The sequence below is a fragment of the Ovis canadensis genome, chromosome 18 (genome assembly GCF_042477335.2).
Source record: "Ovis canadensis isolate MfBH-ARS-UI-01 breed Bighorn chromosome 18, ARS-UI_OviCan_v2, whole genome shotgun sequence".
NCBI classification, from domain to species: domain Eukaryota; kingdom Metazoa; phylum Chordata; class Mammalia; order Artiodactyla; family Bovidae; genus Ovis; species Ovis canadensis.
Window position 1 is genome coordinate 48639865 of NC_091262.1, and position 20018 is coordinate 48659882.

A 20018-nucleotide genomic window follows, 5' to 3' on the forward strand; every position below is an offset into this window, starting at 1 on the left:
AGGGGTATGCTCCTACATTGTTTGGGAGAAAAGTACAATACAAAGTCACAGTCTGCATCCTGAGATTCTGTTCCACCCCAGGGGACTCCAGAGGAAAGCCATTCGGTTCTCCTTTAGCATACCAGGGCTTCCCTGGTGGCTCAGCTGGTAAAGAATTCGCCTGCAATGCGGGAGACCTGGGTTCCATCCCTGCATTGGGAAGATCCCCTGGAGAAGAGAAAGGCTACCCACCATTCCAGTATTCTGGCCTAGAGAATTCCGTGGACCGTATAGTCCATGGGGTCGCAAAGAGTTGGACATGACTGAGTGACTTTCACTTTAGCATACCAATCGGCAGGGGTGAATGAGGGCTAGCCTGCTATGAAGGGGACATCAGAGACATATGTGTCCCTGGAATTCTAATAGAGCTCACAAGGCTGCACTTTATACCCTTATCTGAAGGTCTGCACGTTGATGGACAATGCTAAAGAAATACCCTTTGGTGATGATAAAAATACATGACACTTACAAATAGTCTGCTTTGTGGAAAACAGTCTGCCACATTTCAGATTCTGAATCTAGCCAACACTGAAATGACACTGTCTGGATTAAGTGTTGCAAGACAGAACTCACTTCATCCTGCCCTTATGTGTCTGTCAACTCTTAACTAGCCTTTTAAATGCAGCTCAGCCATCCCCTTGGTGTATCATATTGTTTGATATCTATTTACACCTAATGACCCCCCCAGGAAGGTAAGTAAAATTGGCAAAAGTGCCCACCTGGTTGCTGGATGTCCACAGGTAGCTCAGAACCTGACAGGCAGCTGGTGCTGAGTAAATGCTTATGTGAACAACTGGGCCTCAAACAGTCTAGATGGGGTTCACTGAATGATGACCCACACAGAACAGAGGAAAGAGGGAGAAGTAATCGAATGAGTTAGCCAGAGGTGCTTGGGCTCAGAACCCAAGAAAACTGGAGGACATGCTTCAGTTTAAATGGAACCTTGCCTCAAGGAATAAATTTCTTTCTTTCTGCGAATAATTTACCATACTTTCTAAAAAAGAAAATAGGTTTACAAAGCATCTATTTGGTGGTTCCACATAGAAGTTGCCAAAACCATTCCAGATTTCCTTAGTTCACAGATTTGGGCATAAAAATAATAGGGCAACAGTAATCATTACAGAAGGCCAGTGTAAATAAAATAACCATGGGGAACTATGTGGGATTTGATCACATTTTATTAAGAAGAATGCAGAGAGCAAAATAAAGTTCCCCTTGGGACCTAGACTTAATACAACAGGTCTGTTATAAGTAAACCGATGCTACTATTTGGGGCAGACCATGCTTTTTTTTTTTTTTTTTGAAATAAATTAATTGAAAGTAAGTGTCTCTTTTAGAGTCTAAAGTTCAACATATGTGATTAATTCCTTCAAGGCATCTTTGTAGTACAAACATATCATCATAATAGTGGTGGGGCTGGTTTAGTTGCTAAGTCGTGTCTGACTCTTATGAATTCACAGACTGTAACTCACCAGGCTCCTCTGTCCATGGGATTTTCCAGCCAAGAATACTGGAGTGGGCAGCCATTTCCTTATCCAGACAAGACAGTATATCATCTATATTATCATAGATCTATTCTGCTTGTAACAGGCAGAAAAAAGCTACTATCTTAGAAAAAGTAAGCTACATGAAGCTAAGACTTCACCTTCAGGGTCCTGTTGTTCCTAACGCTACATGATGTGTCAGCAGCCAGACTGGCTCTACACCTCGGCCTTCCATCTTTGTAGGCGGCTTGGTAGCTTAGGGACCCAGCAACTGAATGAATGACTTTGTATTTTTTAAATTAAAATAAATTAAAAGAGAGGTAAAGTGGGTAGAGTGGAAAGTAAGAATAACCAAGGCTTGAGGACAAAGTCTTCTAAGCATCCAAAGAAGAGAAGATGGCTGAAAAGATGCTAACTGAAGAAACCAATGCTTCCTGCTGTACACCTGCTCAGAACATCCCTCCCTCTTCCAATTTATGGGGGTCTTCACAACTGCAGACTTTGGACATGTCTCCTGGATCTTATAACCAACAACAGAAGATCAGAGCTCCAAGTCTGTCCTCTGGAGATAAAGAAATAACATGTTTGGAGGAGAGAATTTCAGACAAGCCAAAGAATTTATTTCGGTGTAACTGACTTTCCCCAAGAGAGGAAGAAACAGCTGGCCATTTGGAATATACACAATCAATAAATATCAGAGCAGAATTTCATAGAATTGTAGATACGTAAATGACAATCCTATCACAACTGGTATTAAAGAAAGTGTGGTTCAGTCAGGCAGATCTGTTCTTCAAAATATCATTCAAATGGCTTCAGTTTTCCCAAGGACAGGCTGGATTAGAAACAAAGTACCTAAGAGGCCTGGTGAGTGGCCAGGACTCCAGCATCTTCCCCATTGAGTAAAATAGCCTCACTTTCATCTCTTTAATATGTTGAAATTATTATGAAAAAAAAAAAAAGAAACAACAAGCAAGATTATTTTAAAGGTCCTGATGATTCCTTCATTCTTAGGGCAGAAACAAAAGTGCTTAAGTAATTATATTAATTGTATACTGCAATAAAAGTAGGAAAACCATTAAAACTTCTCATATCTCTGACCCTCTCCACTTAGCTCCCTTTTTTAATACCTAGGAATGTGCTGGCTAAAATACGTCCCCAAATTCCTAAACAACTTTAGGGAGCAACATTTATACCAAAGACAGTATCGATGATGTTCCCTGGAATGTACCATTTTGTGGCCCCGAAAAAGATGTTCTTAGAGAGGACCTATGTTTGAATTTTAGCTCTGCCACTTGAGGACAAAGGCTATATGACCATTGGCAAGTTATTTACTAATCCCTCTGATCCTATTTCCTTCTCGGTAAAATGGAGATAATAAGTTGCATTTCCAAAGGCTGATGTAAAAACTAAATGAGATACCATATGTACAGAATGGAGGTGGAGGACAGCATACTGACACTTACCAGTTCTCTAAAATTAACAAGATCTATCACATTTCACAGCGGGGAAAACCACCACGTCTAGCACTTGCAGCCCATACCGAGGACAGACCAGAAGATTTTTGAAATTTGGAATAGATCTCACCTGTTGAAGCCGGGGTAGGTACCCTAAAAGTTAAAGGTGTCAGAATGCAGTGACCTGAAAACCACACAATTTTTCTGTCTCTGAATTGTGATAACTGGCAGAAAGGAAGCCTAATCAGCATGCTAATTAGCCAGGGTGTGCTGGTACAACTGTTATCAAGGAAAGACAACTGTTTAAATAAGACAGGCTGTCCTCATTAAGCACTACGTGCTGCCAACAAAATACAATGTGCTTAGTTCTAGCGTTTTGACCTTCCTTAGAATCTAGAACTAGGCAGTATCTAACCGCATGAAATCTTTTATTTGATTATTAAGCAGTGATTAACCTATACAATAAAGCCATACCTCAAAAACTATAGATTCTCAAATGACAGGCCTGACAGATTTTAGAACTCATTTAAACTAACCTCCACATGTTACATCAGGGAAAACTGAGGTCTAAGGAAGAAGAGAGACACATGGTCACAGAAGCAGAGTTCTGGACTTGGTCTCGTGAACTTTTTCTTACAACAGGAAATCAGTCTTCAGTTTTATGCACTACACAGACCAACAATTTAACACTGAACATGCAGATTCTTGTCTCAACTCGGCATAATTTGGGGTTCACAGGGTGGTGGAAGATATCCAAATACTGGGTCGAGCAGCTGGCAGGCTGCATAGAGTGGGAAGCGACCCAGCATGCACGCACGCAACAACGCATATGGAAAGGCTGTTGGGGACCTGCCAGTCTGGGGTTTGCGTGGTGGCAGTTAGGGTCTGTTAAGGGGCCAGCGATAGAATAATTCTCCACATCAGGGATGTAGAGAGTGACTAGCGCAGAGTGGACGCTCAGTACCTACATACTGTGTGACTGGCAGATGAGCCAAGAGTGAAGGAAGGAAGGAAGGGCTTGTTCTGAGAGAAGAAATGAGAGCTTCAGGGACAACAGGGAAGAGAGCCCCTTCGGGGAGGAGGAAGGGAAGCTCCCAAAGCTCTCCTTAACCTTCACAGGACAGTGGAAAGAGCCTGTCCCCTCCCCGCACCCGAACACCCTTCTTCCGCCTCCTATTTCCATTCTGAGGAAATGCAGTCATCCCCACGGAACCACTTCTGCTTCTGGCGCTCTCTGCCTCCTGGATGGCACCTGGAGGAGTGGAGCGCTCGAGGAAAGTCTGTCTCCAAGGGCAACAGAAATTTCAAATCCATATGTCACGCTGTTTTTTGAGAGGAGACTCTGCTCAAGTGCTAGCTAGGCAAGCAACTGACCATACTACACTTCTGCCGACAGGGAAAAGGTTTCATAGCATAAGATCAAGAAGCAAATTTGATTCTAGGATGGTACAGAACATTCTAATGAAGAATGAGGGAAAGCTGGAATTTCCTTGCCAACTTTCCATTTCCTGAAGACATGGCCATCTGTGGTCCTCAGCCTTGGGTCCTCTGACCTTTGGCCAAGTCTGTTAAGGCTGGACTTTCAAAGCACAATTCATTTGTTCAGCACTGGTGGCACAGACCAGGAGAGGGGGTTCTACCTCATATCTTCCAAACAGTAAGCGGTCAGTGTTTGATATTTCCTTTTCTTTCAACATTTGTGTCTAATAGTTTTTCCACTTTTGTTCCATAGGATGCAGCCACATTGAAGAAAATATGTACTCATCACCTCTTCTGTTTTTCTAGGACTAATTAAAAAAGCTCTAACACCAAGGTCTGCATCTGCATTTGAGAGACTTCTCAAGGTTCATATGATGCGAGGAACTTCCTATGTCAGAAGCACACTGACACTTTAGCGGATAATAATGAATTGCTGACAGCATTTTCTCCCACCACATCTAGTGGACTAACGGTAAAGGAACAGTGTGCACAGCAGCCGTTAGGACAGGATGATGGATTCTGCCTCATGTTCATATGAAAGATATATACAGCCCAAGGGGAAAGTGTAATGTCTCTAATGTGACCTTCACTTGACATTTGATTAAGACAGAATTGGTACTTTTTTTTTTTTTTAGAAGATGCTTTCAAAACCAGGAGAACATATCAGTGAAAAGACCAATGATATACACACTCTTCCTCAACTCAGAGTGACTGGCAAGGCTTTATACTTTTAGCAGTTTCAATTCTCTAAAAAGAAATGCCACCTAGAAGAAACGTGCTAAGCACCCTCTAAACATTTCTCATTAACTTGCCCATACTGGTACTTGCCCCTATAAGGCTGGCTTACAGCTCTCATCCTAAGTCAGCTCTGTCTGCCAATTAAGGAATAAATGAGAGACTGGTTGCTATTTGTGAGAAGGAACTAGATCTGTAGGAACATTCATATCAATAGTTGCAAAACATCTTGAGAAATACTAGGAAAAAAACAACTCTAAAAGTGTCCTGTGTTGAAATGATAGAAATGGTAGTGAGGAGACCAAATGCACAGGTTTTTCTAATGAAGAGACAGGCTTCCTCTCCTGGTACAAATAATCTTATCTAAAGGGTTAATTCCTTTAAAAAGATCGGTTTTTGGATAAGAGTGAAAACACTCCACGCTGTCTTTAGCATACAAAGAACTCCCAGAATGGTCCTCAGGTGGTCCAGCTCTGAGCATCCGGATTCTTTTTTTCTGGTCTTTAATTATGCTGCTGAGCACCTAAGTCTTTATGTATAAGCGAGTGGAAGGAAATGGGATGGCTAAAGTCATTCAAACGCCCACTCACCTCCCATGATTTTGGACTGGCAGTTAATAAACTCCGGCTTCCTGTCTGTGAGGTAGCGCTGGCAGGTGTGGTGGAGGATCTGGAAGAAGGTACATTTTTCTGAGGCTGTGCTGGCTACCCACTGGTCAAAGGCATTTTCAAACAACAAATCGAACTCTGCAGAATCCTGGAAAAGACATTGAAAGAACGAATGATATCCATCTCTAAAAAACTGCTGCTTCCAGTTTACCATATTAAGACTCATAAAGGCTAAAACACCTCTCTGAGACTTTGTTCCTAATCACAAGATTCATCTTGATTAGCACCTAGGGGCACAGAGAGTCCACCTTTCTCCTTTTATCAAGCAGATCTCTTTGTCTCACAGTGTTTTGAGATGTCCCCAAGAAGCTACGAGCACAGAAGTCCCTTTAGCTTAACTGCATATCAACTTGTATCCTATTTCAGACTACACATGGTCTTTCCCATTGCTCAAGAAAGGATTACTTCAGGTTCCTGGCACTGAACAATATTAATCTTGTCCCTAACCTTTGGTAGGGAAAGATTATCCCTTATTATTGTAGTGTATAGTTTCATTTTACATTTCATTTTTCCTCATCATTGATATATGGTTAGTGTATAAACAAAGGGAATTTACTTGCATACATAACTCTAAGATGAAATGTTTCATTTATTAAATCCAATGGAATTCTAATACATCATTTTTGATGTGCAGTTCATTTATTGGATTTTTGGTAAATAAACCTCATCCCTGATTGCATTAGGAGGCAGATGGAACTTTGATGAAACTTTGATGGGTTTTCATACTGATAATCATAGATGTGATATCTTAACTTTGCACTTGGCACTTTGCTCTTTGTATTGAAGGTAGCTAGTATTTCTTCAATATGCATCTCCTTAGGTGCCTCTGTCCAACATGATGAAAAGATTTATAATTTCCCACAAGACAGGCACAGGAATCAGAAAGTCTCAGCCACATAACTGAAACAGAGAAATAGCCTTGTCAAAAATGACTCAGACACCCACCACTCTGCCAAGGTCAATGAGAGAGTCACTGTGAGAAAAGAACACCTCGGCTCAGCACTGGACAGTTCACTCACCCGATTAGGATCGATGCCGTTAACCTGGCGAAGCTGCTCGAGCATCCACTGTGACCGCCGCACAAACGACGTGGAGCCTTCAAACTGTTTGACCTTCGTAATGGATGCCTGCGTGGGTTTCTTGTTGGTCACTGCCAAGAAAAGACCACTCTGATCAGTGAGTGTGCAGGATGGGCTGAATTCACACTCACAGGTGTTTCTGTCTTATGCCTACTTGCATATGGGCCATAAAAGAGAGGAAAAAAAATGACATATTTGTGTGTGTGTGTATACATGTGTATCGGTGTCAATATAGAGGGGAGGAAGAGAGAGGGGGAGGGAAGTGCAGAGAGAAAGAGAAGCAGAGGTAACCAAGAAATGGATGAATATGTGTGCCTTTAGTGAGAGGCGAACTCAAAAGGAACAGATGTTATAATTTGCACCCTCGAGCAGTTACAATATAATTTTAACTGTAAGGGCAGCTTCACTGATGCCTTCATCCACTCACGCTGAACACGACAGGGACAATTAATAGTAAGCCCCTCTAATGGAGGCTCCAAATAAACCATGATGGTTAGCAGGGAAAGCGGCACAAAGGGCTGAGAGCATCTGGTAGGGGTGGCTGGGAAAGGCTACCTTTTAAAGGCACAGTTCACTGGTTCCCTGAGGCAACTACAATGTATATTTCTAATGCTATAGTCCAGTGTAAGTATTCCAGGCTTCAGTGATAAAATAAGAAGAAATACCTCACTCAAAAAAAAAAAAATTGGCCTTATGGTTCAGTTCAGTCACTCAGTCGTGTCCGACTTTGCAACCCCATGGACTGTAGCACGCCAGGCCTCCCTGTCCATCACCAACTCCCGAAGTCTACTCAAATTCATGTCCATTGAGTTGGCGATGCCATCCAACCATCTCATCCCCTGTCATCCTGTTCTCCTCCCGCCCTCAATCTTTCCCAGCATCAGGGTCGTTTCAAATGAGTCAGTTCTTTGCATCAGGTGGCCAAAGTATTGGAGTTTCAGCTTCCACATAGAGTACAGTTAGTTTGCATCTAATCTGCATCTGATTATAACCCCCGCCCTCCTCCACCTATGATTCCTTAGGCTACCACAACTGCAGGCCTGCGGCAGTTCCTCCTCTCAGCCTTGGTCAGTTCTCCCTTCCACGCCGAGGATGGACCTTCTCACTTCTCAGACAGAGATCAAGCACCAGCCAGCAGGAGAGAGTCACTCTGAACATTTGCCTGTTTGCTTACTTCTTAACTTAGAGCCTCAAGGGAGGGGAGGTAATTAAGTATTTTAAAAGGATTTTCCTCAAAGCTCCTCCTGAGCTCTGGCTGTAGGAATTGTAAGTTAAAATAGAATTGATGCTATTAAAAGAAGCAGGAAAAGTGGAAAGCACTCCTCCTAATGAATGCAATCCTAGTAAGCCTGTACATCAATGTGACATTCTTTCTTAGTTTCAAAGCAGCCCGCAGATTCCACATTTTGAAATAACCATGCAATGCTCAACAGATGGCAAAACGAATCCTTGCGGGATGAAGGACAGAAAGTACCTGTGCCAGTTATGGTTGGTGGTAAGAAGGCTCTCCTTCACACACAGCAGAGTGTATCACAGCTTCAGTGTCTGGGGTCATTTAGGCAGGAAAACATTGACCAACAGGGGAAAGTGACCAGCCCTATGGTCTAGGCCTGGGCTGTTCTTAGGATCTCAGTCCAACCTTCTCTTTTTGTTCCTAGCCAGAATTTAGCAAACATTTTTTTTTTTAATTTCAAATAATCCTTAGGTGTAATGCCCATTATTCAGTTATATTTTGGATAAACGCTTAGGAACATTTCACACCAATTGCATTTACTTTCATGGTTAAAGAATCATCACCCCTTAAACACCCAACATCAAGGAAATGTTATCGTCTTCCATCCACAAATGGCCTGTCTGGCCAAATATAAGCCTATTTAAGTCCATGAGGAACAATCATTCCCCTCACTAAATTCATGCAATATTACCAGTCTACCCAGGGCTGTCTATCCACTTAATTCATTTATTTTGTGTGTCTATGTGACACAAAAGGGGCTCTCCTAAATTTCTCTGATAGTCATACCTTGCTCTGCTGTTTTAATAGCAAAGGAAACAACACACCTGGCATATATGTGGGTCCTAAAATGTGCTTAAAAGATTAAAGAATGCTTTGCAATAACAGGAAAACATGGGTTCCTGTATTAGACCCACACCCCTAAACACACAAAGAGGATTTCCTTCTTTGTTTATGTAAATTACATGACATTTAGGCATCCTGGAAAACATGAAGGTTTTCCTTCTGACTTCAGTTAACTCTTACTTTTATTACTGGTCCACTTATTTCCAACTAGTTTACAGCATTATAAAAGTTCAAACATAATTCATGATGGTTGTAATTATTGGCATGTTTGGGACTGACATTTTAGGAAAGTAAGTTCCATTGGAAGTTCGTCACTGAAAATGAGAAGGGCAGGAACTCCACCCACCCAGCAAATGCCCCTCGGAATTGTTCAAGAGCGATCACATTGCTTCACGGTCATTTTTAACAGAGGCAGATATGACTTCATCCATTCCTGCTTTTTTCACCCTCTATTAGTTTACTTCTTGCCCAGTTCTTGGAATCTGATAATTTTCCTGGGCACTGAGCCCGGTTTAGTTTAATTTTTGTTTAGTGTTATTATCTCCAACATCCCACTTTCTATTTTGAAGCAGGTGCCTTAAAATTATATCATTATATACACATTATATAGAATTAAATGAAGACTTCCCCCTTCTGAAATCAAAACACTTGCACAACCATGCCATCGCCAGACTTTCCGAGTTCTGTGTTTGAAGAAGCCATGTTTTAACCCCTTTCTATTTTGGTGTTTTCCGGATCCACAGCTGTTAAAAATAAGTCAGTCAGTCAAATTCCAGATGTCTAGTGAAAACAGCAATTCACCTTCTCCTTCCCAAGGGAAGCTAGTTTACAGCACACTCTGGAAAATGCAACCAAATGATCTGGATCAGTGCTCCTGTAGGGTAGATTTCATATTCGTTATTTTGAAAAACTTTAAAGGTGAGATAATCATAGGTTCATCATTCATGAAGAAAAGGTGAATATGCAAACATGTAGAGAGGGTATGATGATATTCCCAGGTAACACTGCAGACTACCCATAATCAGCCCCATCCCCTAATTTTCCACTCCGACCCACACATCAAAATCACCTGGGAGTTTTGCAACAAAAATACCCAACACTGTCAGTCAGAATCTTTGGGGATGTAGTCCTGACATCCATATTTTAAATGTTTCCAGTTGACTTGGAGGCACTTCGACTGCTAAGAGCTCCTGAACTATGTGTTTACTCATGTAACAAATATTTATGGAACATTTATTAGATGGAAGATACAGAAGGAAGTTTTGAGGATTTTGAGGATTTTTCACATATTAAGAAAGAAGTGGTTCTCAATCAATAACTTTGGTGAGGAGGAGATAAGAATGATGCTATAGAAAATAAAGCATAATAGAATAAATGACACAGGAGTCATCTGAGATGTGTGTGTTGGTAGGGGGGTAGGGTGGGGGTGTGGATTTAAGGACCAAAATAAAGTTGGGGAAAGTCAGGGAGGTTTCATGAGGCAGCCACATTCTGGGCAGTATAACATCCCTCACCAGGACATCTGATTTTCCCCAAATTGGCCTTTTAACCAGCTTGACCATTCAAACTGGAATACATAAGGCTGAACCATCTTTTAAGAACTCCTTGCCAAAGCAATCTTGAGAAAGAAGGACAAAGCTGGAGGTATTATATGCCCTGATTTCAAACTATACTACAAAGTTATAGTAATCAAAATGGTACGGTACTGGCGCACACACACAAAAAGAAAACAGACACAAACGTCAATGGAACAGAATAGAATCTAGAAATAAACTCATGCATATATGGTCAATTAATTTCAACAAGGGATCCAAAAATACACAGTGGGGAAAAGATAATCTCTTCAAAAATAGTGTTGGGAAAACTTCCACATTGCATCCACATGCAAAAGAATAAAACATCATTTACAAAAATAAACTCAAAATGAATTGACATCTTAAATATAAGACCTGAAACCATAAAACTCCTGGACAAAAACATAGGCAGTATACTCTCTGACACTGGTCTTAGGAATGATTTTTTGGATCTATTTTCTTAGGCAAGGGCAACAAAGCAAAAATAAACAAATGGGACTACAAAACTAAAAAGCTTTTGCACAGTGAAGGAAAACATCAACAAACTGAAAAGGAAACTTACTGAATGGGAAAAGATATTTGCAAATGATATCTCTGATGAAGGGTTACTATTCAAAATATATAAAGAACTCACACAACTTGGTATCAGAAAAAAGAAACAATCCAGTTAAAAAATGGGCAGAGGACCTGAATAGATACCTTCCCAAGGAAGACATAAAGATGGCCAACATACACATAAAAATGTGTTCAACATCACTAATCATTCAGTTCAGTTCAGCTCAGTCTCTCAGTAATGTCCAACTCTTTGCGACCCCATGAACTGCAGCATGCCAGGCCTCCCTGTCCATCACCATCTCCTGGAGTTCACTCAAACTCATGTCCATTGGGTCAGTGATGCCATCCAGCCATCTCATCCTCTGTTGTCCCCTTCTCCTTCTGCCCCCAATCCCTCCCAGCACCAGAGTCTTTTCCAATGAGTCAACTCTTTGCATGAGGTGGCCAAAGTACTGGAGTTTCAGCTTCAGCATCATTCCTTCCAAAGAAATCCCAGGACTGATCTCTTTTAGAATGGACTGGTTGGATCTCCTTGCAGTCCAAGGGACTCTCAAGAGTCTTCTCCAAAATGCAAATAAAAACTACAATGAGATATCACTTCACAGGCTGTTCTCAAAAAGACAACAGATGACAAATGTGGGTGTAGATGTGCAAAAAATAGGGCTGCTGGTTGGGATGTTAACTGGTGCCACCACTGTGGAAAACAGTATGGAGTTTCCTCAGAAAATCAAAAAGCAGAACTACCATATGATCCAGCAATTCCACTTCTGGGTATTTATCCAAAGAAAACAAAAAATGCTAATTTGAAAAGACATATGCACCTCTATGGAGAAGGCAATGGCAACCCACTCCAGTACTCTGGCCCGGGAAATCCCATGGACAGAGGAGCCTGGTGGGCTGCAGTCCATGGGGTCGCCAAGAGTCGGACACGACTGAGCAACTTCACTTTCACTTTTCACTTTCATGCATGGAGGAGGAAATGACAACCCACTCCAGTGTTCTTGCCTGGAGAATCCCAGGGATGGCAGAGCCTGGTGGGCTGCCATCTATGGGGTCACACAGAGTCGGACATGACTGAAGTGACTTAGCAGCAGCAGCAGCAGCATGCACCTCTACGTTCATTCCAGTATTACTTACTATAGCCAATATAATGAAGCAGCCTACGTGTTCATCAATAGATGAACAGACAAATCAGATGTTGTATACATACATAGTGGAGTATTACATAGCCATAAAATGGCAAACTTTGGCCATTTGCAACAAAATTGATGGGCCTAAAGGGTGTTATATTAAGTCAAATAAGACAGAGGAAGACGAATATTCTAAGATTCACTTATATGTGAAATCTAGAAACAAAGCTAACAATCAAAACAAAACAGAAACAGACTCATGGATACAGAGAAAAAACTGGTGGTCACCAAAGGGGAGGCAAAAGGAGGGGCTGGATGAAATAGGTGAAGGGGATTAAGAGGCACACACTTCTAGTTATAAAATAAGTCATGGGGATGTAATGTACAGTATAGGGAATACAGTCAATATTATTGCAGGAACTTTGTATGATCAGGTAGTTCAGTCGCTCAGTCATGTCCTACCCCAGGAACTGCAGCACGCCAGGCTTCCCTGTCCATCACCAACTCCTGGAGTTTACTCAAACTCATGTCCATTGAGTCAGTGATGCCCTCCAACCATCTCATCCTCTGCTGTTCCCTTTTCCTCCCACCTTCAATCTTTCTCAGCATCAGGGTCTTTTCCAATGAGTCGGTTCTTTGCATCAGGTGGCCAAAGTATTGGAGTTTCAGCTTCAACATCAGTCCTTCCAATGAATATTCGGGACTGATTTCCTTTAGGATGGACTGGTTGAATCTCCTTGCTGTCCAAGGGACTCTCAAGACTCCTCTCCAACACAATTCAAAAGCGTCAATTCTTTGCTGCTCAGCTTTCTTTATAATCCAACTCTCACATCCATACATGACTACTGAAAAAACCATAGCTTTAACTAGATGGACCTTTGTTGGCAAAGTAACGTCTCTGCTTTTTAATATGCTGTCTAGGTTGGTCATAACTTTTCTTCCAAGGAGCAAGCATCTTTTAATTTCATGGCTGCAGTCACCATCTACAGTGATTTTGGAGCCCCCCAAAATAAAGTCTGTCACTGTTTCCATTGTTTCCCCATCGTATGGTAACACATGGTTATTAGACTCATCATGGTGATCACTTTGTAATGTATATAAATCTTGAATTATTATATTGCATGTCAACTATACCTCAATGAAATAAAAATTTGATGGCATCCCAACACATTTAGAATAAAACCCACGTCCCTTACAGTGACCTGTAAAGTCCTGGATGATCTAGCCCTTAAGTACCTGTACCATTCTCATCTCATTCCATTCTCCCTTTTGTCCCCCAGGATCCAGTCATCCTTTCCTCCTGGGAAACAGCAACCGCTGTATATCCTTTGCAAATGCTATTCCCTTCGTAGAAACTCCCTTTGCCTATGTGTGTGTTTGAGAGTATGTTTCATTGTTGTCTCTTGCTCACTGTTCCAGTTTCAGCTTATATGTCATCTCCATTGAAAAACCTTCTGTGATTGTCGTATCCAAGTAGGTTCCCCATCATGTTATTTTTTTCACTGAACTCTGTTCATTTCACAACAGGTGTATTTCAAGCCTGGGTAAAATATTCAATGTTTGCTTCTCTGACATATTTGTGAAGAATGAAAATCAGATTGTTATCAGGTCCATCTAGTTCTAAAACACAGAAAGGGAAAGTGAAGTCGCTCAGTCGTGTCCGATTCTTTGCGACCCGTGGACTAAGCTCCTCTGTCCATGGGATTCTCCAGGCAAGAATACTGGAGTGGGTTGCCATTTCCTTCTCCAGGGGATCTTCCCAACCCAGGGATCGAACCCAGGTCTCCCACATTGCAGGCAGACGCTTTAACCTCTGCACTGCCAGGGAAGCCCTTAAATACCTAAAACACAGAAGATATGGATAAATCCCCACAAAGATAGGAAGCAGTGATATAGGATCCTATAGACACAAGCACTTTAAATTTTTTAAAGCTTTTTAAACATAGCTTCTCTTTTTTTTTTTCTCTCTCTTGAACTTGACAATATCTCTGTGACAGAGGCAGGGTTATTGCTATGATCACGTATTATATTTATAGACAATGAAACTGGGGCACAGAAAGAGCTGACTTTCCCAAGCAATATTGGTAATAAATTAAAAAAAAAAAACAACCTGTGACCTAAACAATGAGCTAAGAGTCTATGTCTGTTGCTCTTTCCACTACAGCTTTTTGCTACTATGTCAAATGTCATATTTTGTTGGGTGTTAAAGACTATCACAACAGAGAAGCCATTTCCAGAACATCTCTAAGACCACTGACTCATGTGCATTGGGACTCACTCTATAAGTCAAGTTTTGGGGTTGTCCAAGCCTAATGCTTCTTTTCACTCACTCCTGGCCATCATTGCTTTCTGTGGTGGTATCAGAGGAAGACAGAAGCACAGGGCAAACCAAGTACATGTCTTTCTACTACCAGTTCTGACAAAAAGAATTTGGTTTTCATTGCCTCCATGCCTCCTCTTTAGCCTTTCTGGAGACTTGATCTACATCTCAGCTGTAGTTAAGAAGCAGTGTTAGAAACTCTTAGGTCTAGAACATCATTACCATCATTTCTCAAGTGGTATAACAATCTCTTTCTCATGAACTAAAGGTCTAAAGAGTTAAATGGTCCAGTCATGACACATCATTCAGAAATAAGACACTTAGCTATAGTCAGAGTGGAGACCACCAGCTTTGCTTTTGCCCAGTTAGAAAACTCTATGTAATCAAAACCAGATAAGCCAACCAACAGTAAAGCACCATCTGGTCTGATCAGAACTGGTCTTATATTAAGTCAGGAACTGGTGAAAGAGGGGGACACAGGCTGTCATCAGACATGAAAACCAGAAACACAAGTTACTTGCATGTGGTGCAGAACGGCAGAAGAACACGTACTCTGCCAGGGATTAAGAAGCTGATTCTCCATTTCAAGGTCCAGTGGTTTCGTAACTGCCTTTTTTTTTTCAGGCCACTCTTTCCCCTATAATCTCATTATTCACAGTACCATTTCTCAATTGCCCCAAACAGGAAAATCAATTTTGCCCAAATACAAAAGATCTAGTTGCAATCCTAATATATTATTTTAAAGAAAACAGATAATCAGCACTTAAATAAAATAACGACTCACCACCTCTATATCCTCTACCTGAATGTTCCTTTTTAACATTAAACTCAAACTGAATCTTCTAACTTTATGTAGTCATTTCAAAAAAAAAAAAAAAGGTGCTAAAGAACAAACTGCATTGATATCCTCACTATAGTCTGATGTTGAGGCTAAGGCAGCTATAAAGCAGAATTTACCATTCGTATGTACCTAAAATACTTAAAAATGTCATCATGCTTAGCCTTCTCTGTCTCGTAGTTGAGGGAAAGTCAGCATTTTGTGGTGTGCCTTAGCCCTCTGCTCTGCTGGAGTCTAATGGTCAGATGTTTTGAATTCAATAAGAGTGCTGATGTGAAATAAACAATTTGAAACAAGGAAAAAAAGTGATGTCTACACAGAATCTCATCAGGGCTGCTCTCTGACTGTGTCAGAGGTGATAGACATAAAGGAAAAAAAAGAAAAAGAAAAAGAAACTCTCTGAGATGTGATTCAGGAAGTAAAAGCAAGATAGAGCATGACTTCTGGGTGCAGATGTGGTGGACAGGCAAAGAGGACATGGTGAGAAATGATTACTGGGAACTGTTTTTCTTAATGCTTTTCCCAAACCCTAATGTATGATAATTCCAGGTAAATTTCACTGTTGTTCAGTCGCTCAGTCAGTCATGTCTGAGTCTTTGCGATCCCATGAACGGCAGCATGCCAGGCTTCCCTGTCCTTCACTGTCTCCCAGAATTTGCTCAAACTTATGTCCATTGAGTCATGATGCCATCTAACCATCTCATCCTCTGTCACCACCTTCTCCTCCTGCCCTCAATCTTTCCCAGCATCAGGGTCTTTTCCAATGAGTCGGCTCTTCCCATCAGGTGGCCAAAGTATTGGAGTTTCAGCTTCAGTCCTTCCAAGACTGCTTTAGGATTGACTGGTTTGAGCTCCACGTAGTCCAAGGGACTCTCAAGAGTCTTCTCCAACACCACAGTTCAAAAGCATCAATTCTTTGACACTCAGCCTTCTTTATTGTCCAACTCTCACATCCATACATGACTACTGGAAAAACCACAGCTTTGACTACATGGACCTTTCTTGGCAAAGTGATATCTCTGCTTTAGAATATGCTATCTAGGTTGGTCATAACTTTTCTTTCAAGGAGCAAGTGTCTTTTAATTTCATGGCTGCAGTCACCATCTACAGTGATTTTGGAGCCCAAGAAAATAGTCTGTCACTGTTTCCACCATTTCCCCATATATTTGCCATGAAACGATGGGACCACATGCCATGATCTTAGTTTTTTGAATGTTGAGTTTTAAACCAGCTTCTTCACTCTCCTCTTTCACTTTCATCAAGAAGCTCTTTAGTTCATTTTTGCTTTCTGCCTAATGGTATCATCTGCATATTTGAGGTTGTTGATATTTCTCCTGGAAATCTTGATTCCAGCTTGTGCTTCATCCAGTCTGGCATGATGTACACTGCACGTAAGTTAAATAAGCAGGGTGATAATATACGGCCACAGTATCTATGGAGAAATAAATTTCTCCATAATTTATTTGTTTAGGACAGTAGCTGCATCAGCTATTTTATCCAGTGAGATGGCTGAATATTTACAAAACTTAGAAGAAAAAAATATCCAGATTGTTATCCCATATACTTTCAGATCAGGGACCTATCATCACTGCTACAGTTAGTGGGGAACGAAGCCCGGTGCTCTCCACACAGGGCTGATTATTTGCTTCTCAAACTACTTCTCAAAATGTGTCATGATTTAGGGACACAGTCATTTAGCCTCCACAGGCTCCCAAATGGCACCACTTCATGAAATGGCCAAGTGTGTTTTTCAGGCCCTATTCCTCTCCTTCCATCTTAGGTTCTGGGAACTCACTGGCCAGATTCCTAAAAGGACCCAAATGGGCCTGAAGGGGTAGTCTTAAATCTGACTGTTTTTAGGAAGAACATTTTAATCCAAGTAAACAACATCTACAACAACAAAAATGGTGGCATTTCAGCCACAACCATCAAGCCAGTAAAGACAAATACAGGATGCCCTATTAGAGTTCCTACTCTACTAACCCTGAGAGGGAGGGAAGGGGAGAGACAATGAACAGGGCTTTGAGGCTTGATTCTTAAAGGCAAACTACTATGGTCTACAGGAGGGATAATCACCAAGAAAGGAGCTTTCCACGCAAATGTTTCCTTATTTGGTATCACTAGTTCTTAGGGCTGTACCTACATCCTGGTCTGATCTCCAGACTGGAGGAGGAGGAGCAGACTCAGAGTCTAGGAAATTTTTCTGAAGGGATACCAAAAGTAACGGTATGGGAAACTCCTTTTTTGTAAATAAGCTTGGATGAGTCCTTCAGTAAAAAGAGAAGAATGAAAACATCTTTCATCATGCATTCATCAGGAAAGATGCTTTTAAAATGAAAATACAGCATCAAACCAAAGTAACTGACAACTACACATTTGCAGAGCAAGCAAACCCCTAAACAAACTCAGCAGGAAGCAGCTATACTAGCTAGCTTTAATATTTGCAAATTACCCACAAGGAGACAGAATTACTTTTGCAATGTACAACTTCAATGTCTCATGTCAACATGAGCTTCATTTTAAAAAAATCTTCCTGGAAATTCCCTGGCAGTCCCGTGATTAGGACCTGATGCCTTCATTCCCGGGTCCTGGGTTCAATGCTTGGTGGAGGAACTAAGATTCTGTGAGCCTTGTGGCACAGCCAAAAAAGCAACAAACAAACCAAACAACTTTGTGATCAAGATTTAAAAACAAACAAAATCTAGTCTCTCCCAATTATAACCTTCTTACCCTGTTGACAATGTTACTTTAACTATAGAAATATATAGATTTTATTGTGAAAGGGTAGTCTACATCTCAAGTCAATGACAGGCTCAGGCACACCATAGGTAGTCTTGGGGAGTTAAATCTTTAGTTTGAAATCAGGAAACATAATCTCCAGAAGGTGTGAGTTCCCTGTCTCAAGGTGGGTGCTGCCCTCTCCAGACAAGCAGCAACAACGCCCATTCTATTATAAACCAATGTCGGTGCCAGTCCATATAACAGGCATAAATGAACAAGCAAATCAACAAAGGGCTCTCCCGACCAAAGGAAGCAGAGGAAGAACATCGGAAACTATGAAGAAGCCGAAAACTTACATCAGGCTCAACTGCCCTGTTTCAAGATTGAGCCACGGTCGAAAGGAATGTGAACTGCTTTTTTACTAGAAAGAGGGGCATCCTGGGGACTAAGGAGAGCAGAGGAGACGGTAACAGCCACGAACTTACAGAAATATTAGGGGACTGGAAGGAAAAAAATTTGTGGGTTCAAGCCATTGAAAACAATCTTTTCTTCCCTGCATCCTTATTCTAGCAGCATCTCTCTTGCAATTCTGTTTGTCTCAGCCTTCTTGAAAACACAACTTCAGGCCTGAGATTCAGCAACCCAAGGTTTCCATTGTGCTTGAATTTTTAGGTTCCTCAGACTTGTCCCCATATACCTGTGGGGGGAAAATCAATTTGCATGCATTTTGGGTAAAAGGTAAACATACAATGAATTATAAAACTTGGTTAATGCTATTGTTGCAAGTCTGTATTTTATATGGAAAGGGTATAACATGTCTGATTTATACAGTGTGACCTTGAAACAAACAAGCACACGCACCCAAGCCAGGGAAATAAATGCCTTGACCTGTGAGAACGCTGATGGCTTTCTGAAAGAGATTAAATCCAATACGAAATACTGTGGTATCCAATGAAGAAAACAGAAAGGGTTAACTGCAGCCATAAAGCCTCATTCTGTTCTTACTTCCTAAATTCTGGAAACAGATACAAACATCATTTTTGATCTATTCTTAGGAGATTTACAAACAGAGGATCTAAAGACAAAGGCATCAAAGCAGAGGCTACCTGACTCAAGAATGAATTAAATTACTCTATAAGCACCTCAAAGACTGGGAATGAAACTCAAAAAAGAGATGCTTTTAACACGACACTTCCCTTTCACATTATCTGTCCTATACAGAAAAGGTACTGGCCCAGGGGCAACTCTTTTTAGGGAAATGTCATATTTGGTAGAAATTCAATACATATCTTACCAGTGAGAGGTATTACAAAGCATTCTTAGTTCTCAAATGCCCCTTACAGTGAGAAGAGATAGAATCATTCAGTCTTTCAGCAGCTGTAAAGCAGAAGCCCTTATGTACCACCACCCCACCACAATCCCCCTCTCCCTGCACCCATGTGAGGGGAGGGCCCAGTGCTCTGCTGCCTGACACAACTCCACTGTTGAGCCCATTATGTTTAGTCTAAAGGAACCATGGAAGGATGTTATGTAGATACGGGTCACCTTCTATGTGAGAAGAGTAACACCCACCCTCAAGGAGACTTGAGAGAGTGACGGAGAATGTGCTAATGGACCAGGAACATATAATAACAACATATAATATCACTAGGTTTCTGGAGAAATCAGAGCTGCCGTGACTCAGCAAACGTATGTTGTCAAATATAATGACAACTATCAGTCAAGTAACGACAGATTTATCTGCTCTCTCTGCTTTCCACCCTTTTCACTACCACCATTTACTCAATACTTTTAATAGTACATTTGATGTGAGGGCTTATATCACTGAAGTTCTAGAGAAAGTGAATGATGTTACTAAGACCTTG

At 41.3% G+C, this 20018-nt stretch overlaps 1 protein-coding gene across 7 annotated transcripts in view; it reads right to left on the minus strand.

Moving 5' to 3' along the window:
- The window catches only part of STXBP6 (syntaxin binding protein 6), a 269983-nt gene that overhangs the window by 52999 nt on the left and 196966 nt on the right, over positions 1-20018 (minus strand). For all 7 annotated transcript variants that reach the window (XM_069560223.1, XM_069560224.1, XM_069560222.1 and 4 more), the window contains 2 exons: positions 6879-7009; positions 5782-5947 (listed from right to left, as the gene is read on the minus strand). In XM_069560223.1, the coding sequence (XP_069416324.1) occupies positions 5782-5947; positions 6879-7009 (297 nt within the window). The remainder of the gene's footprint in view (positions 1-5781; positions 5948-6878; positions 7010-20018) is intronic.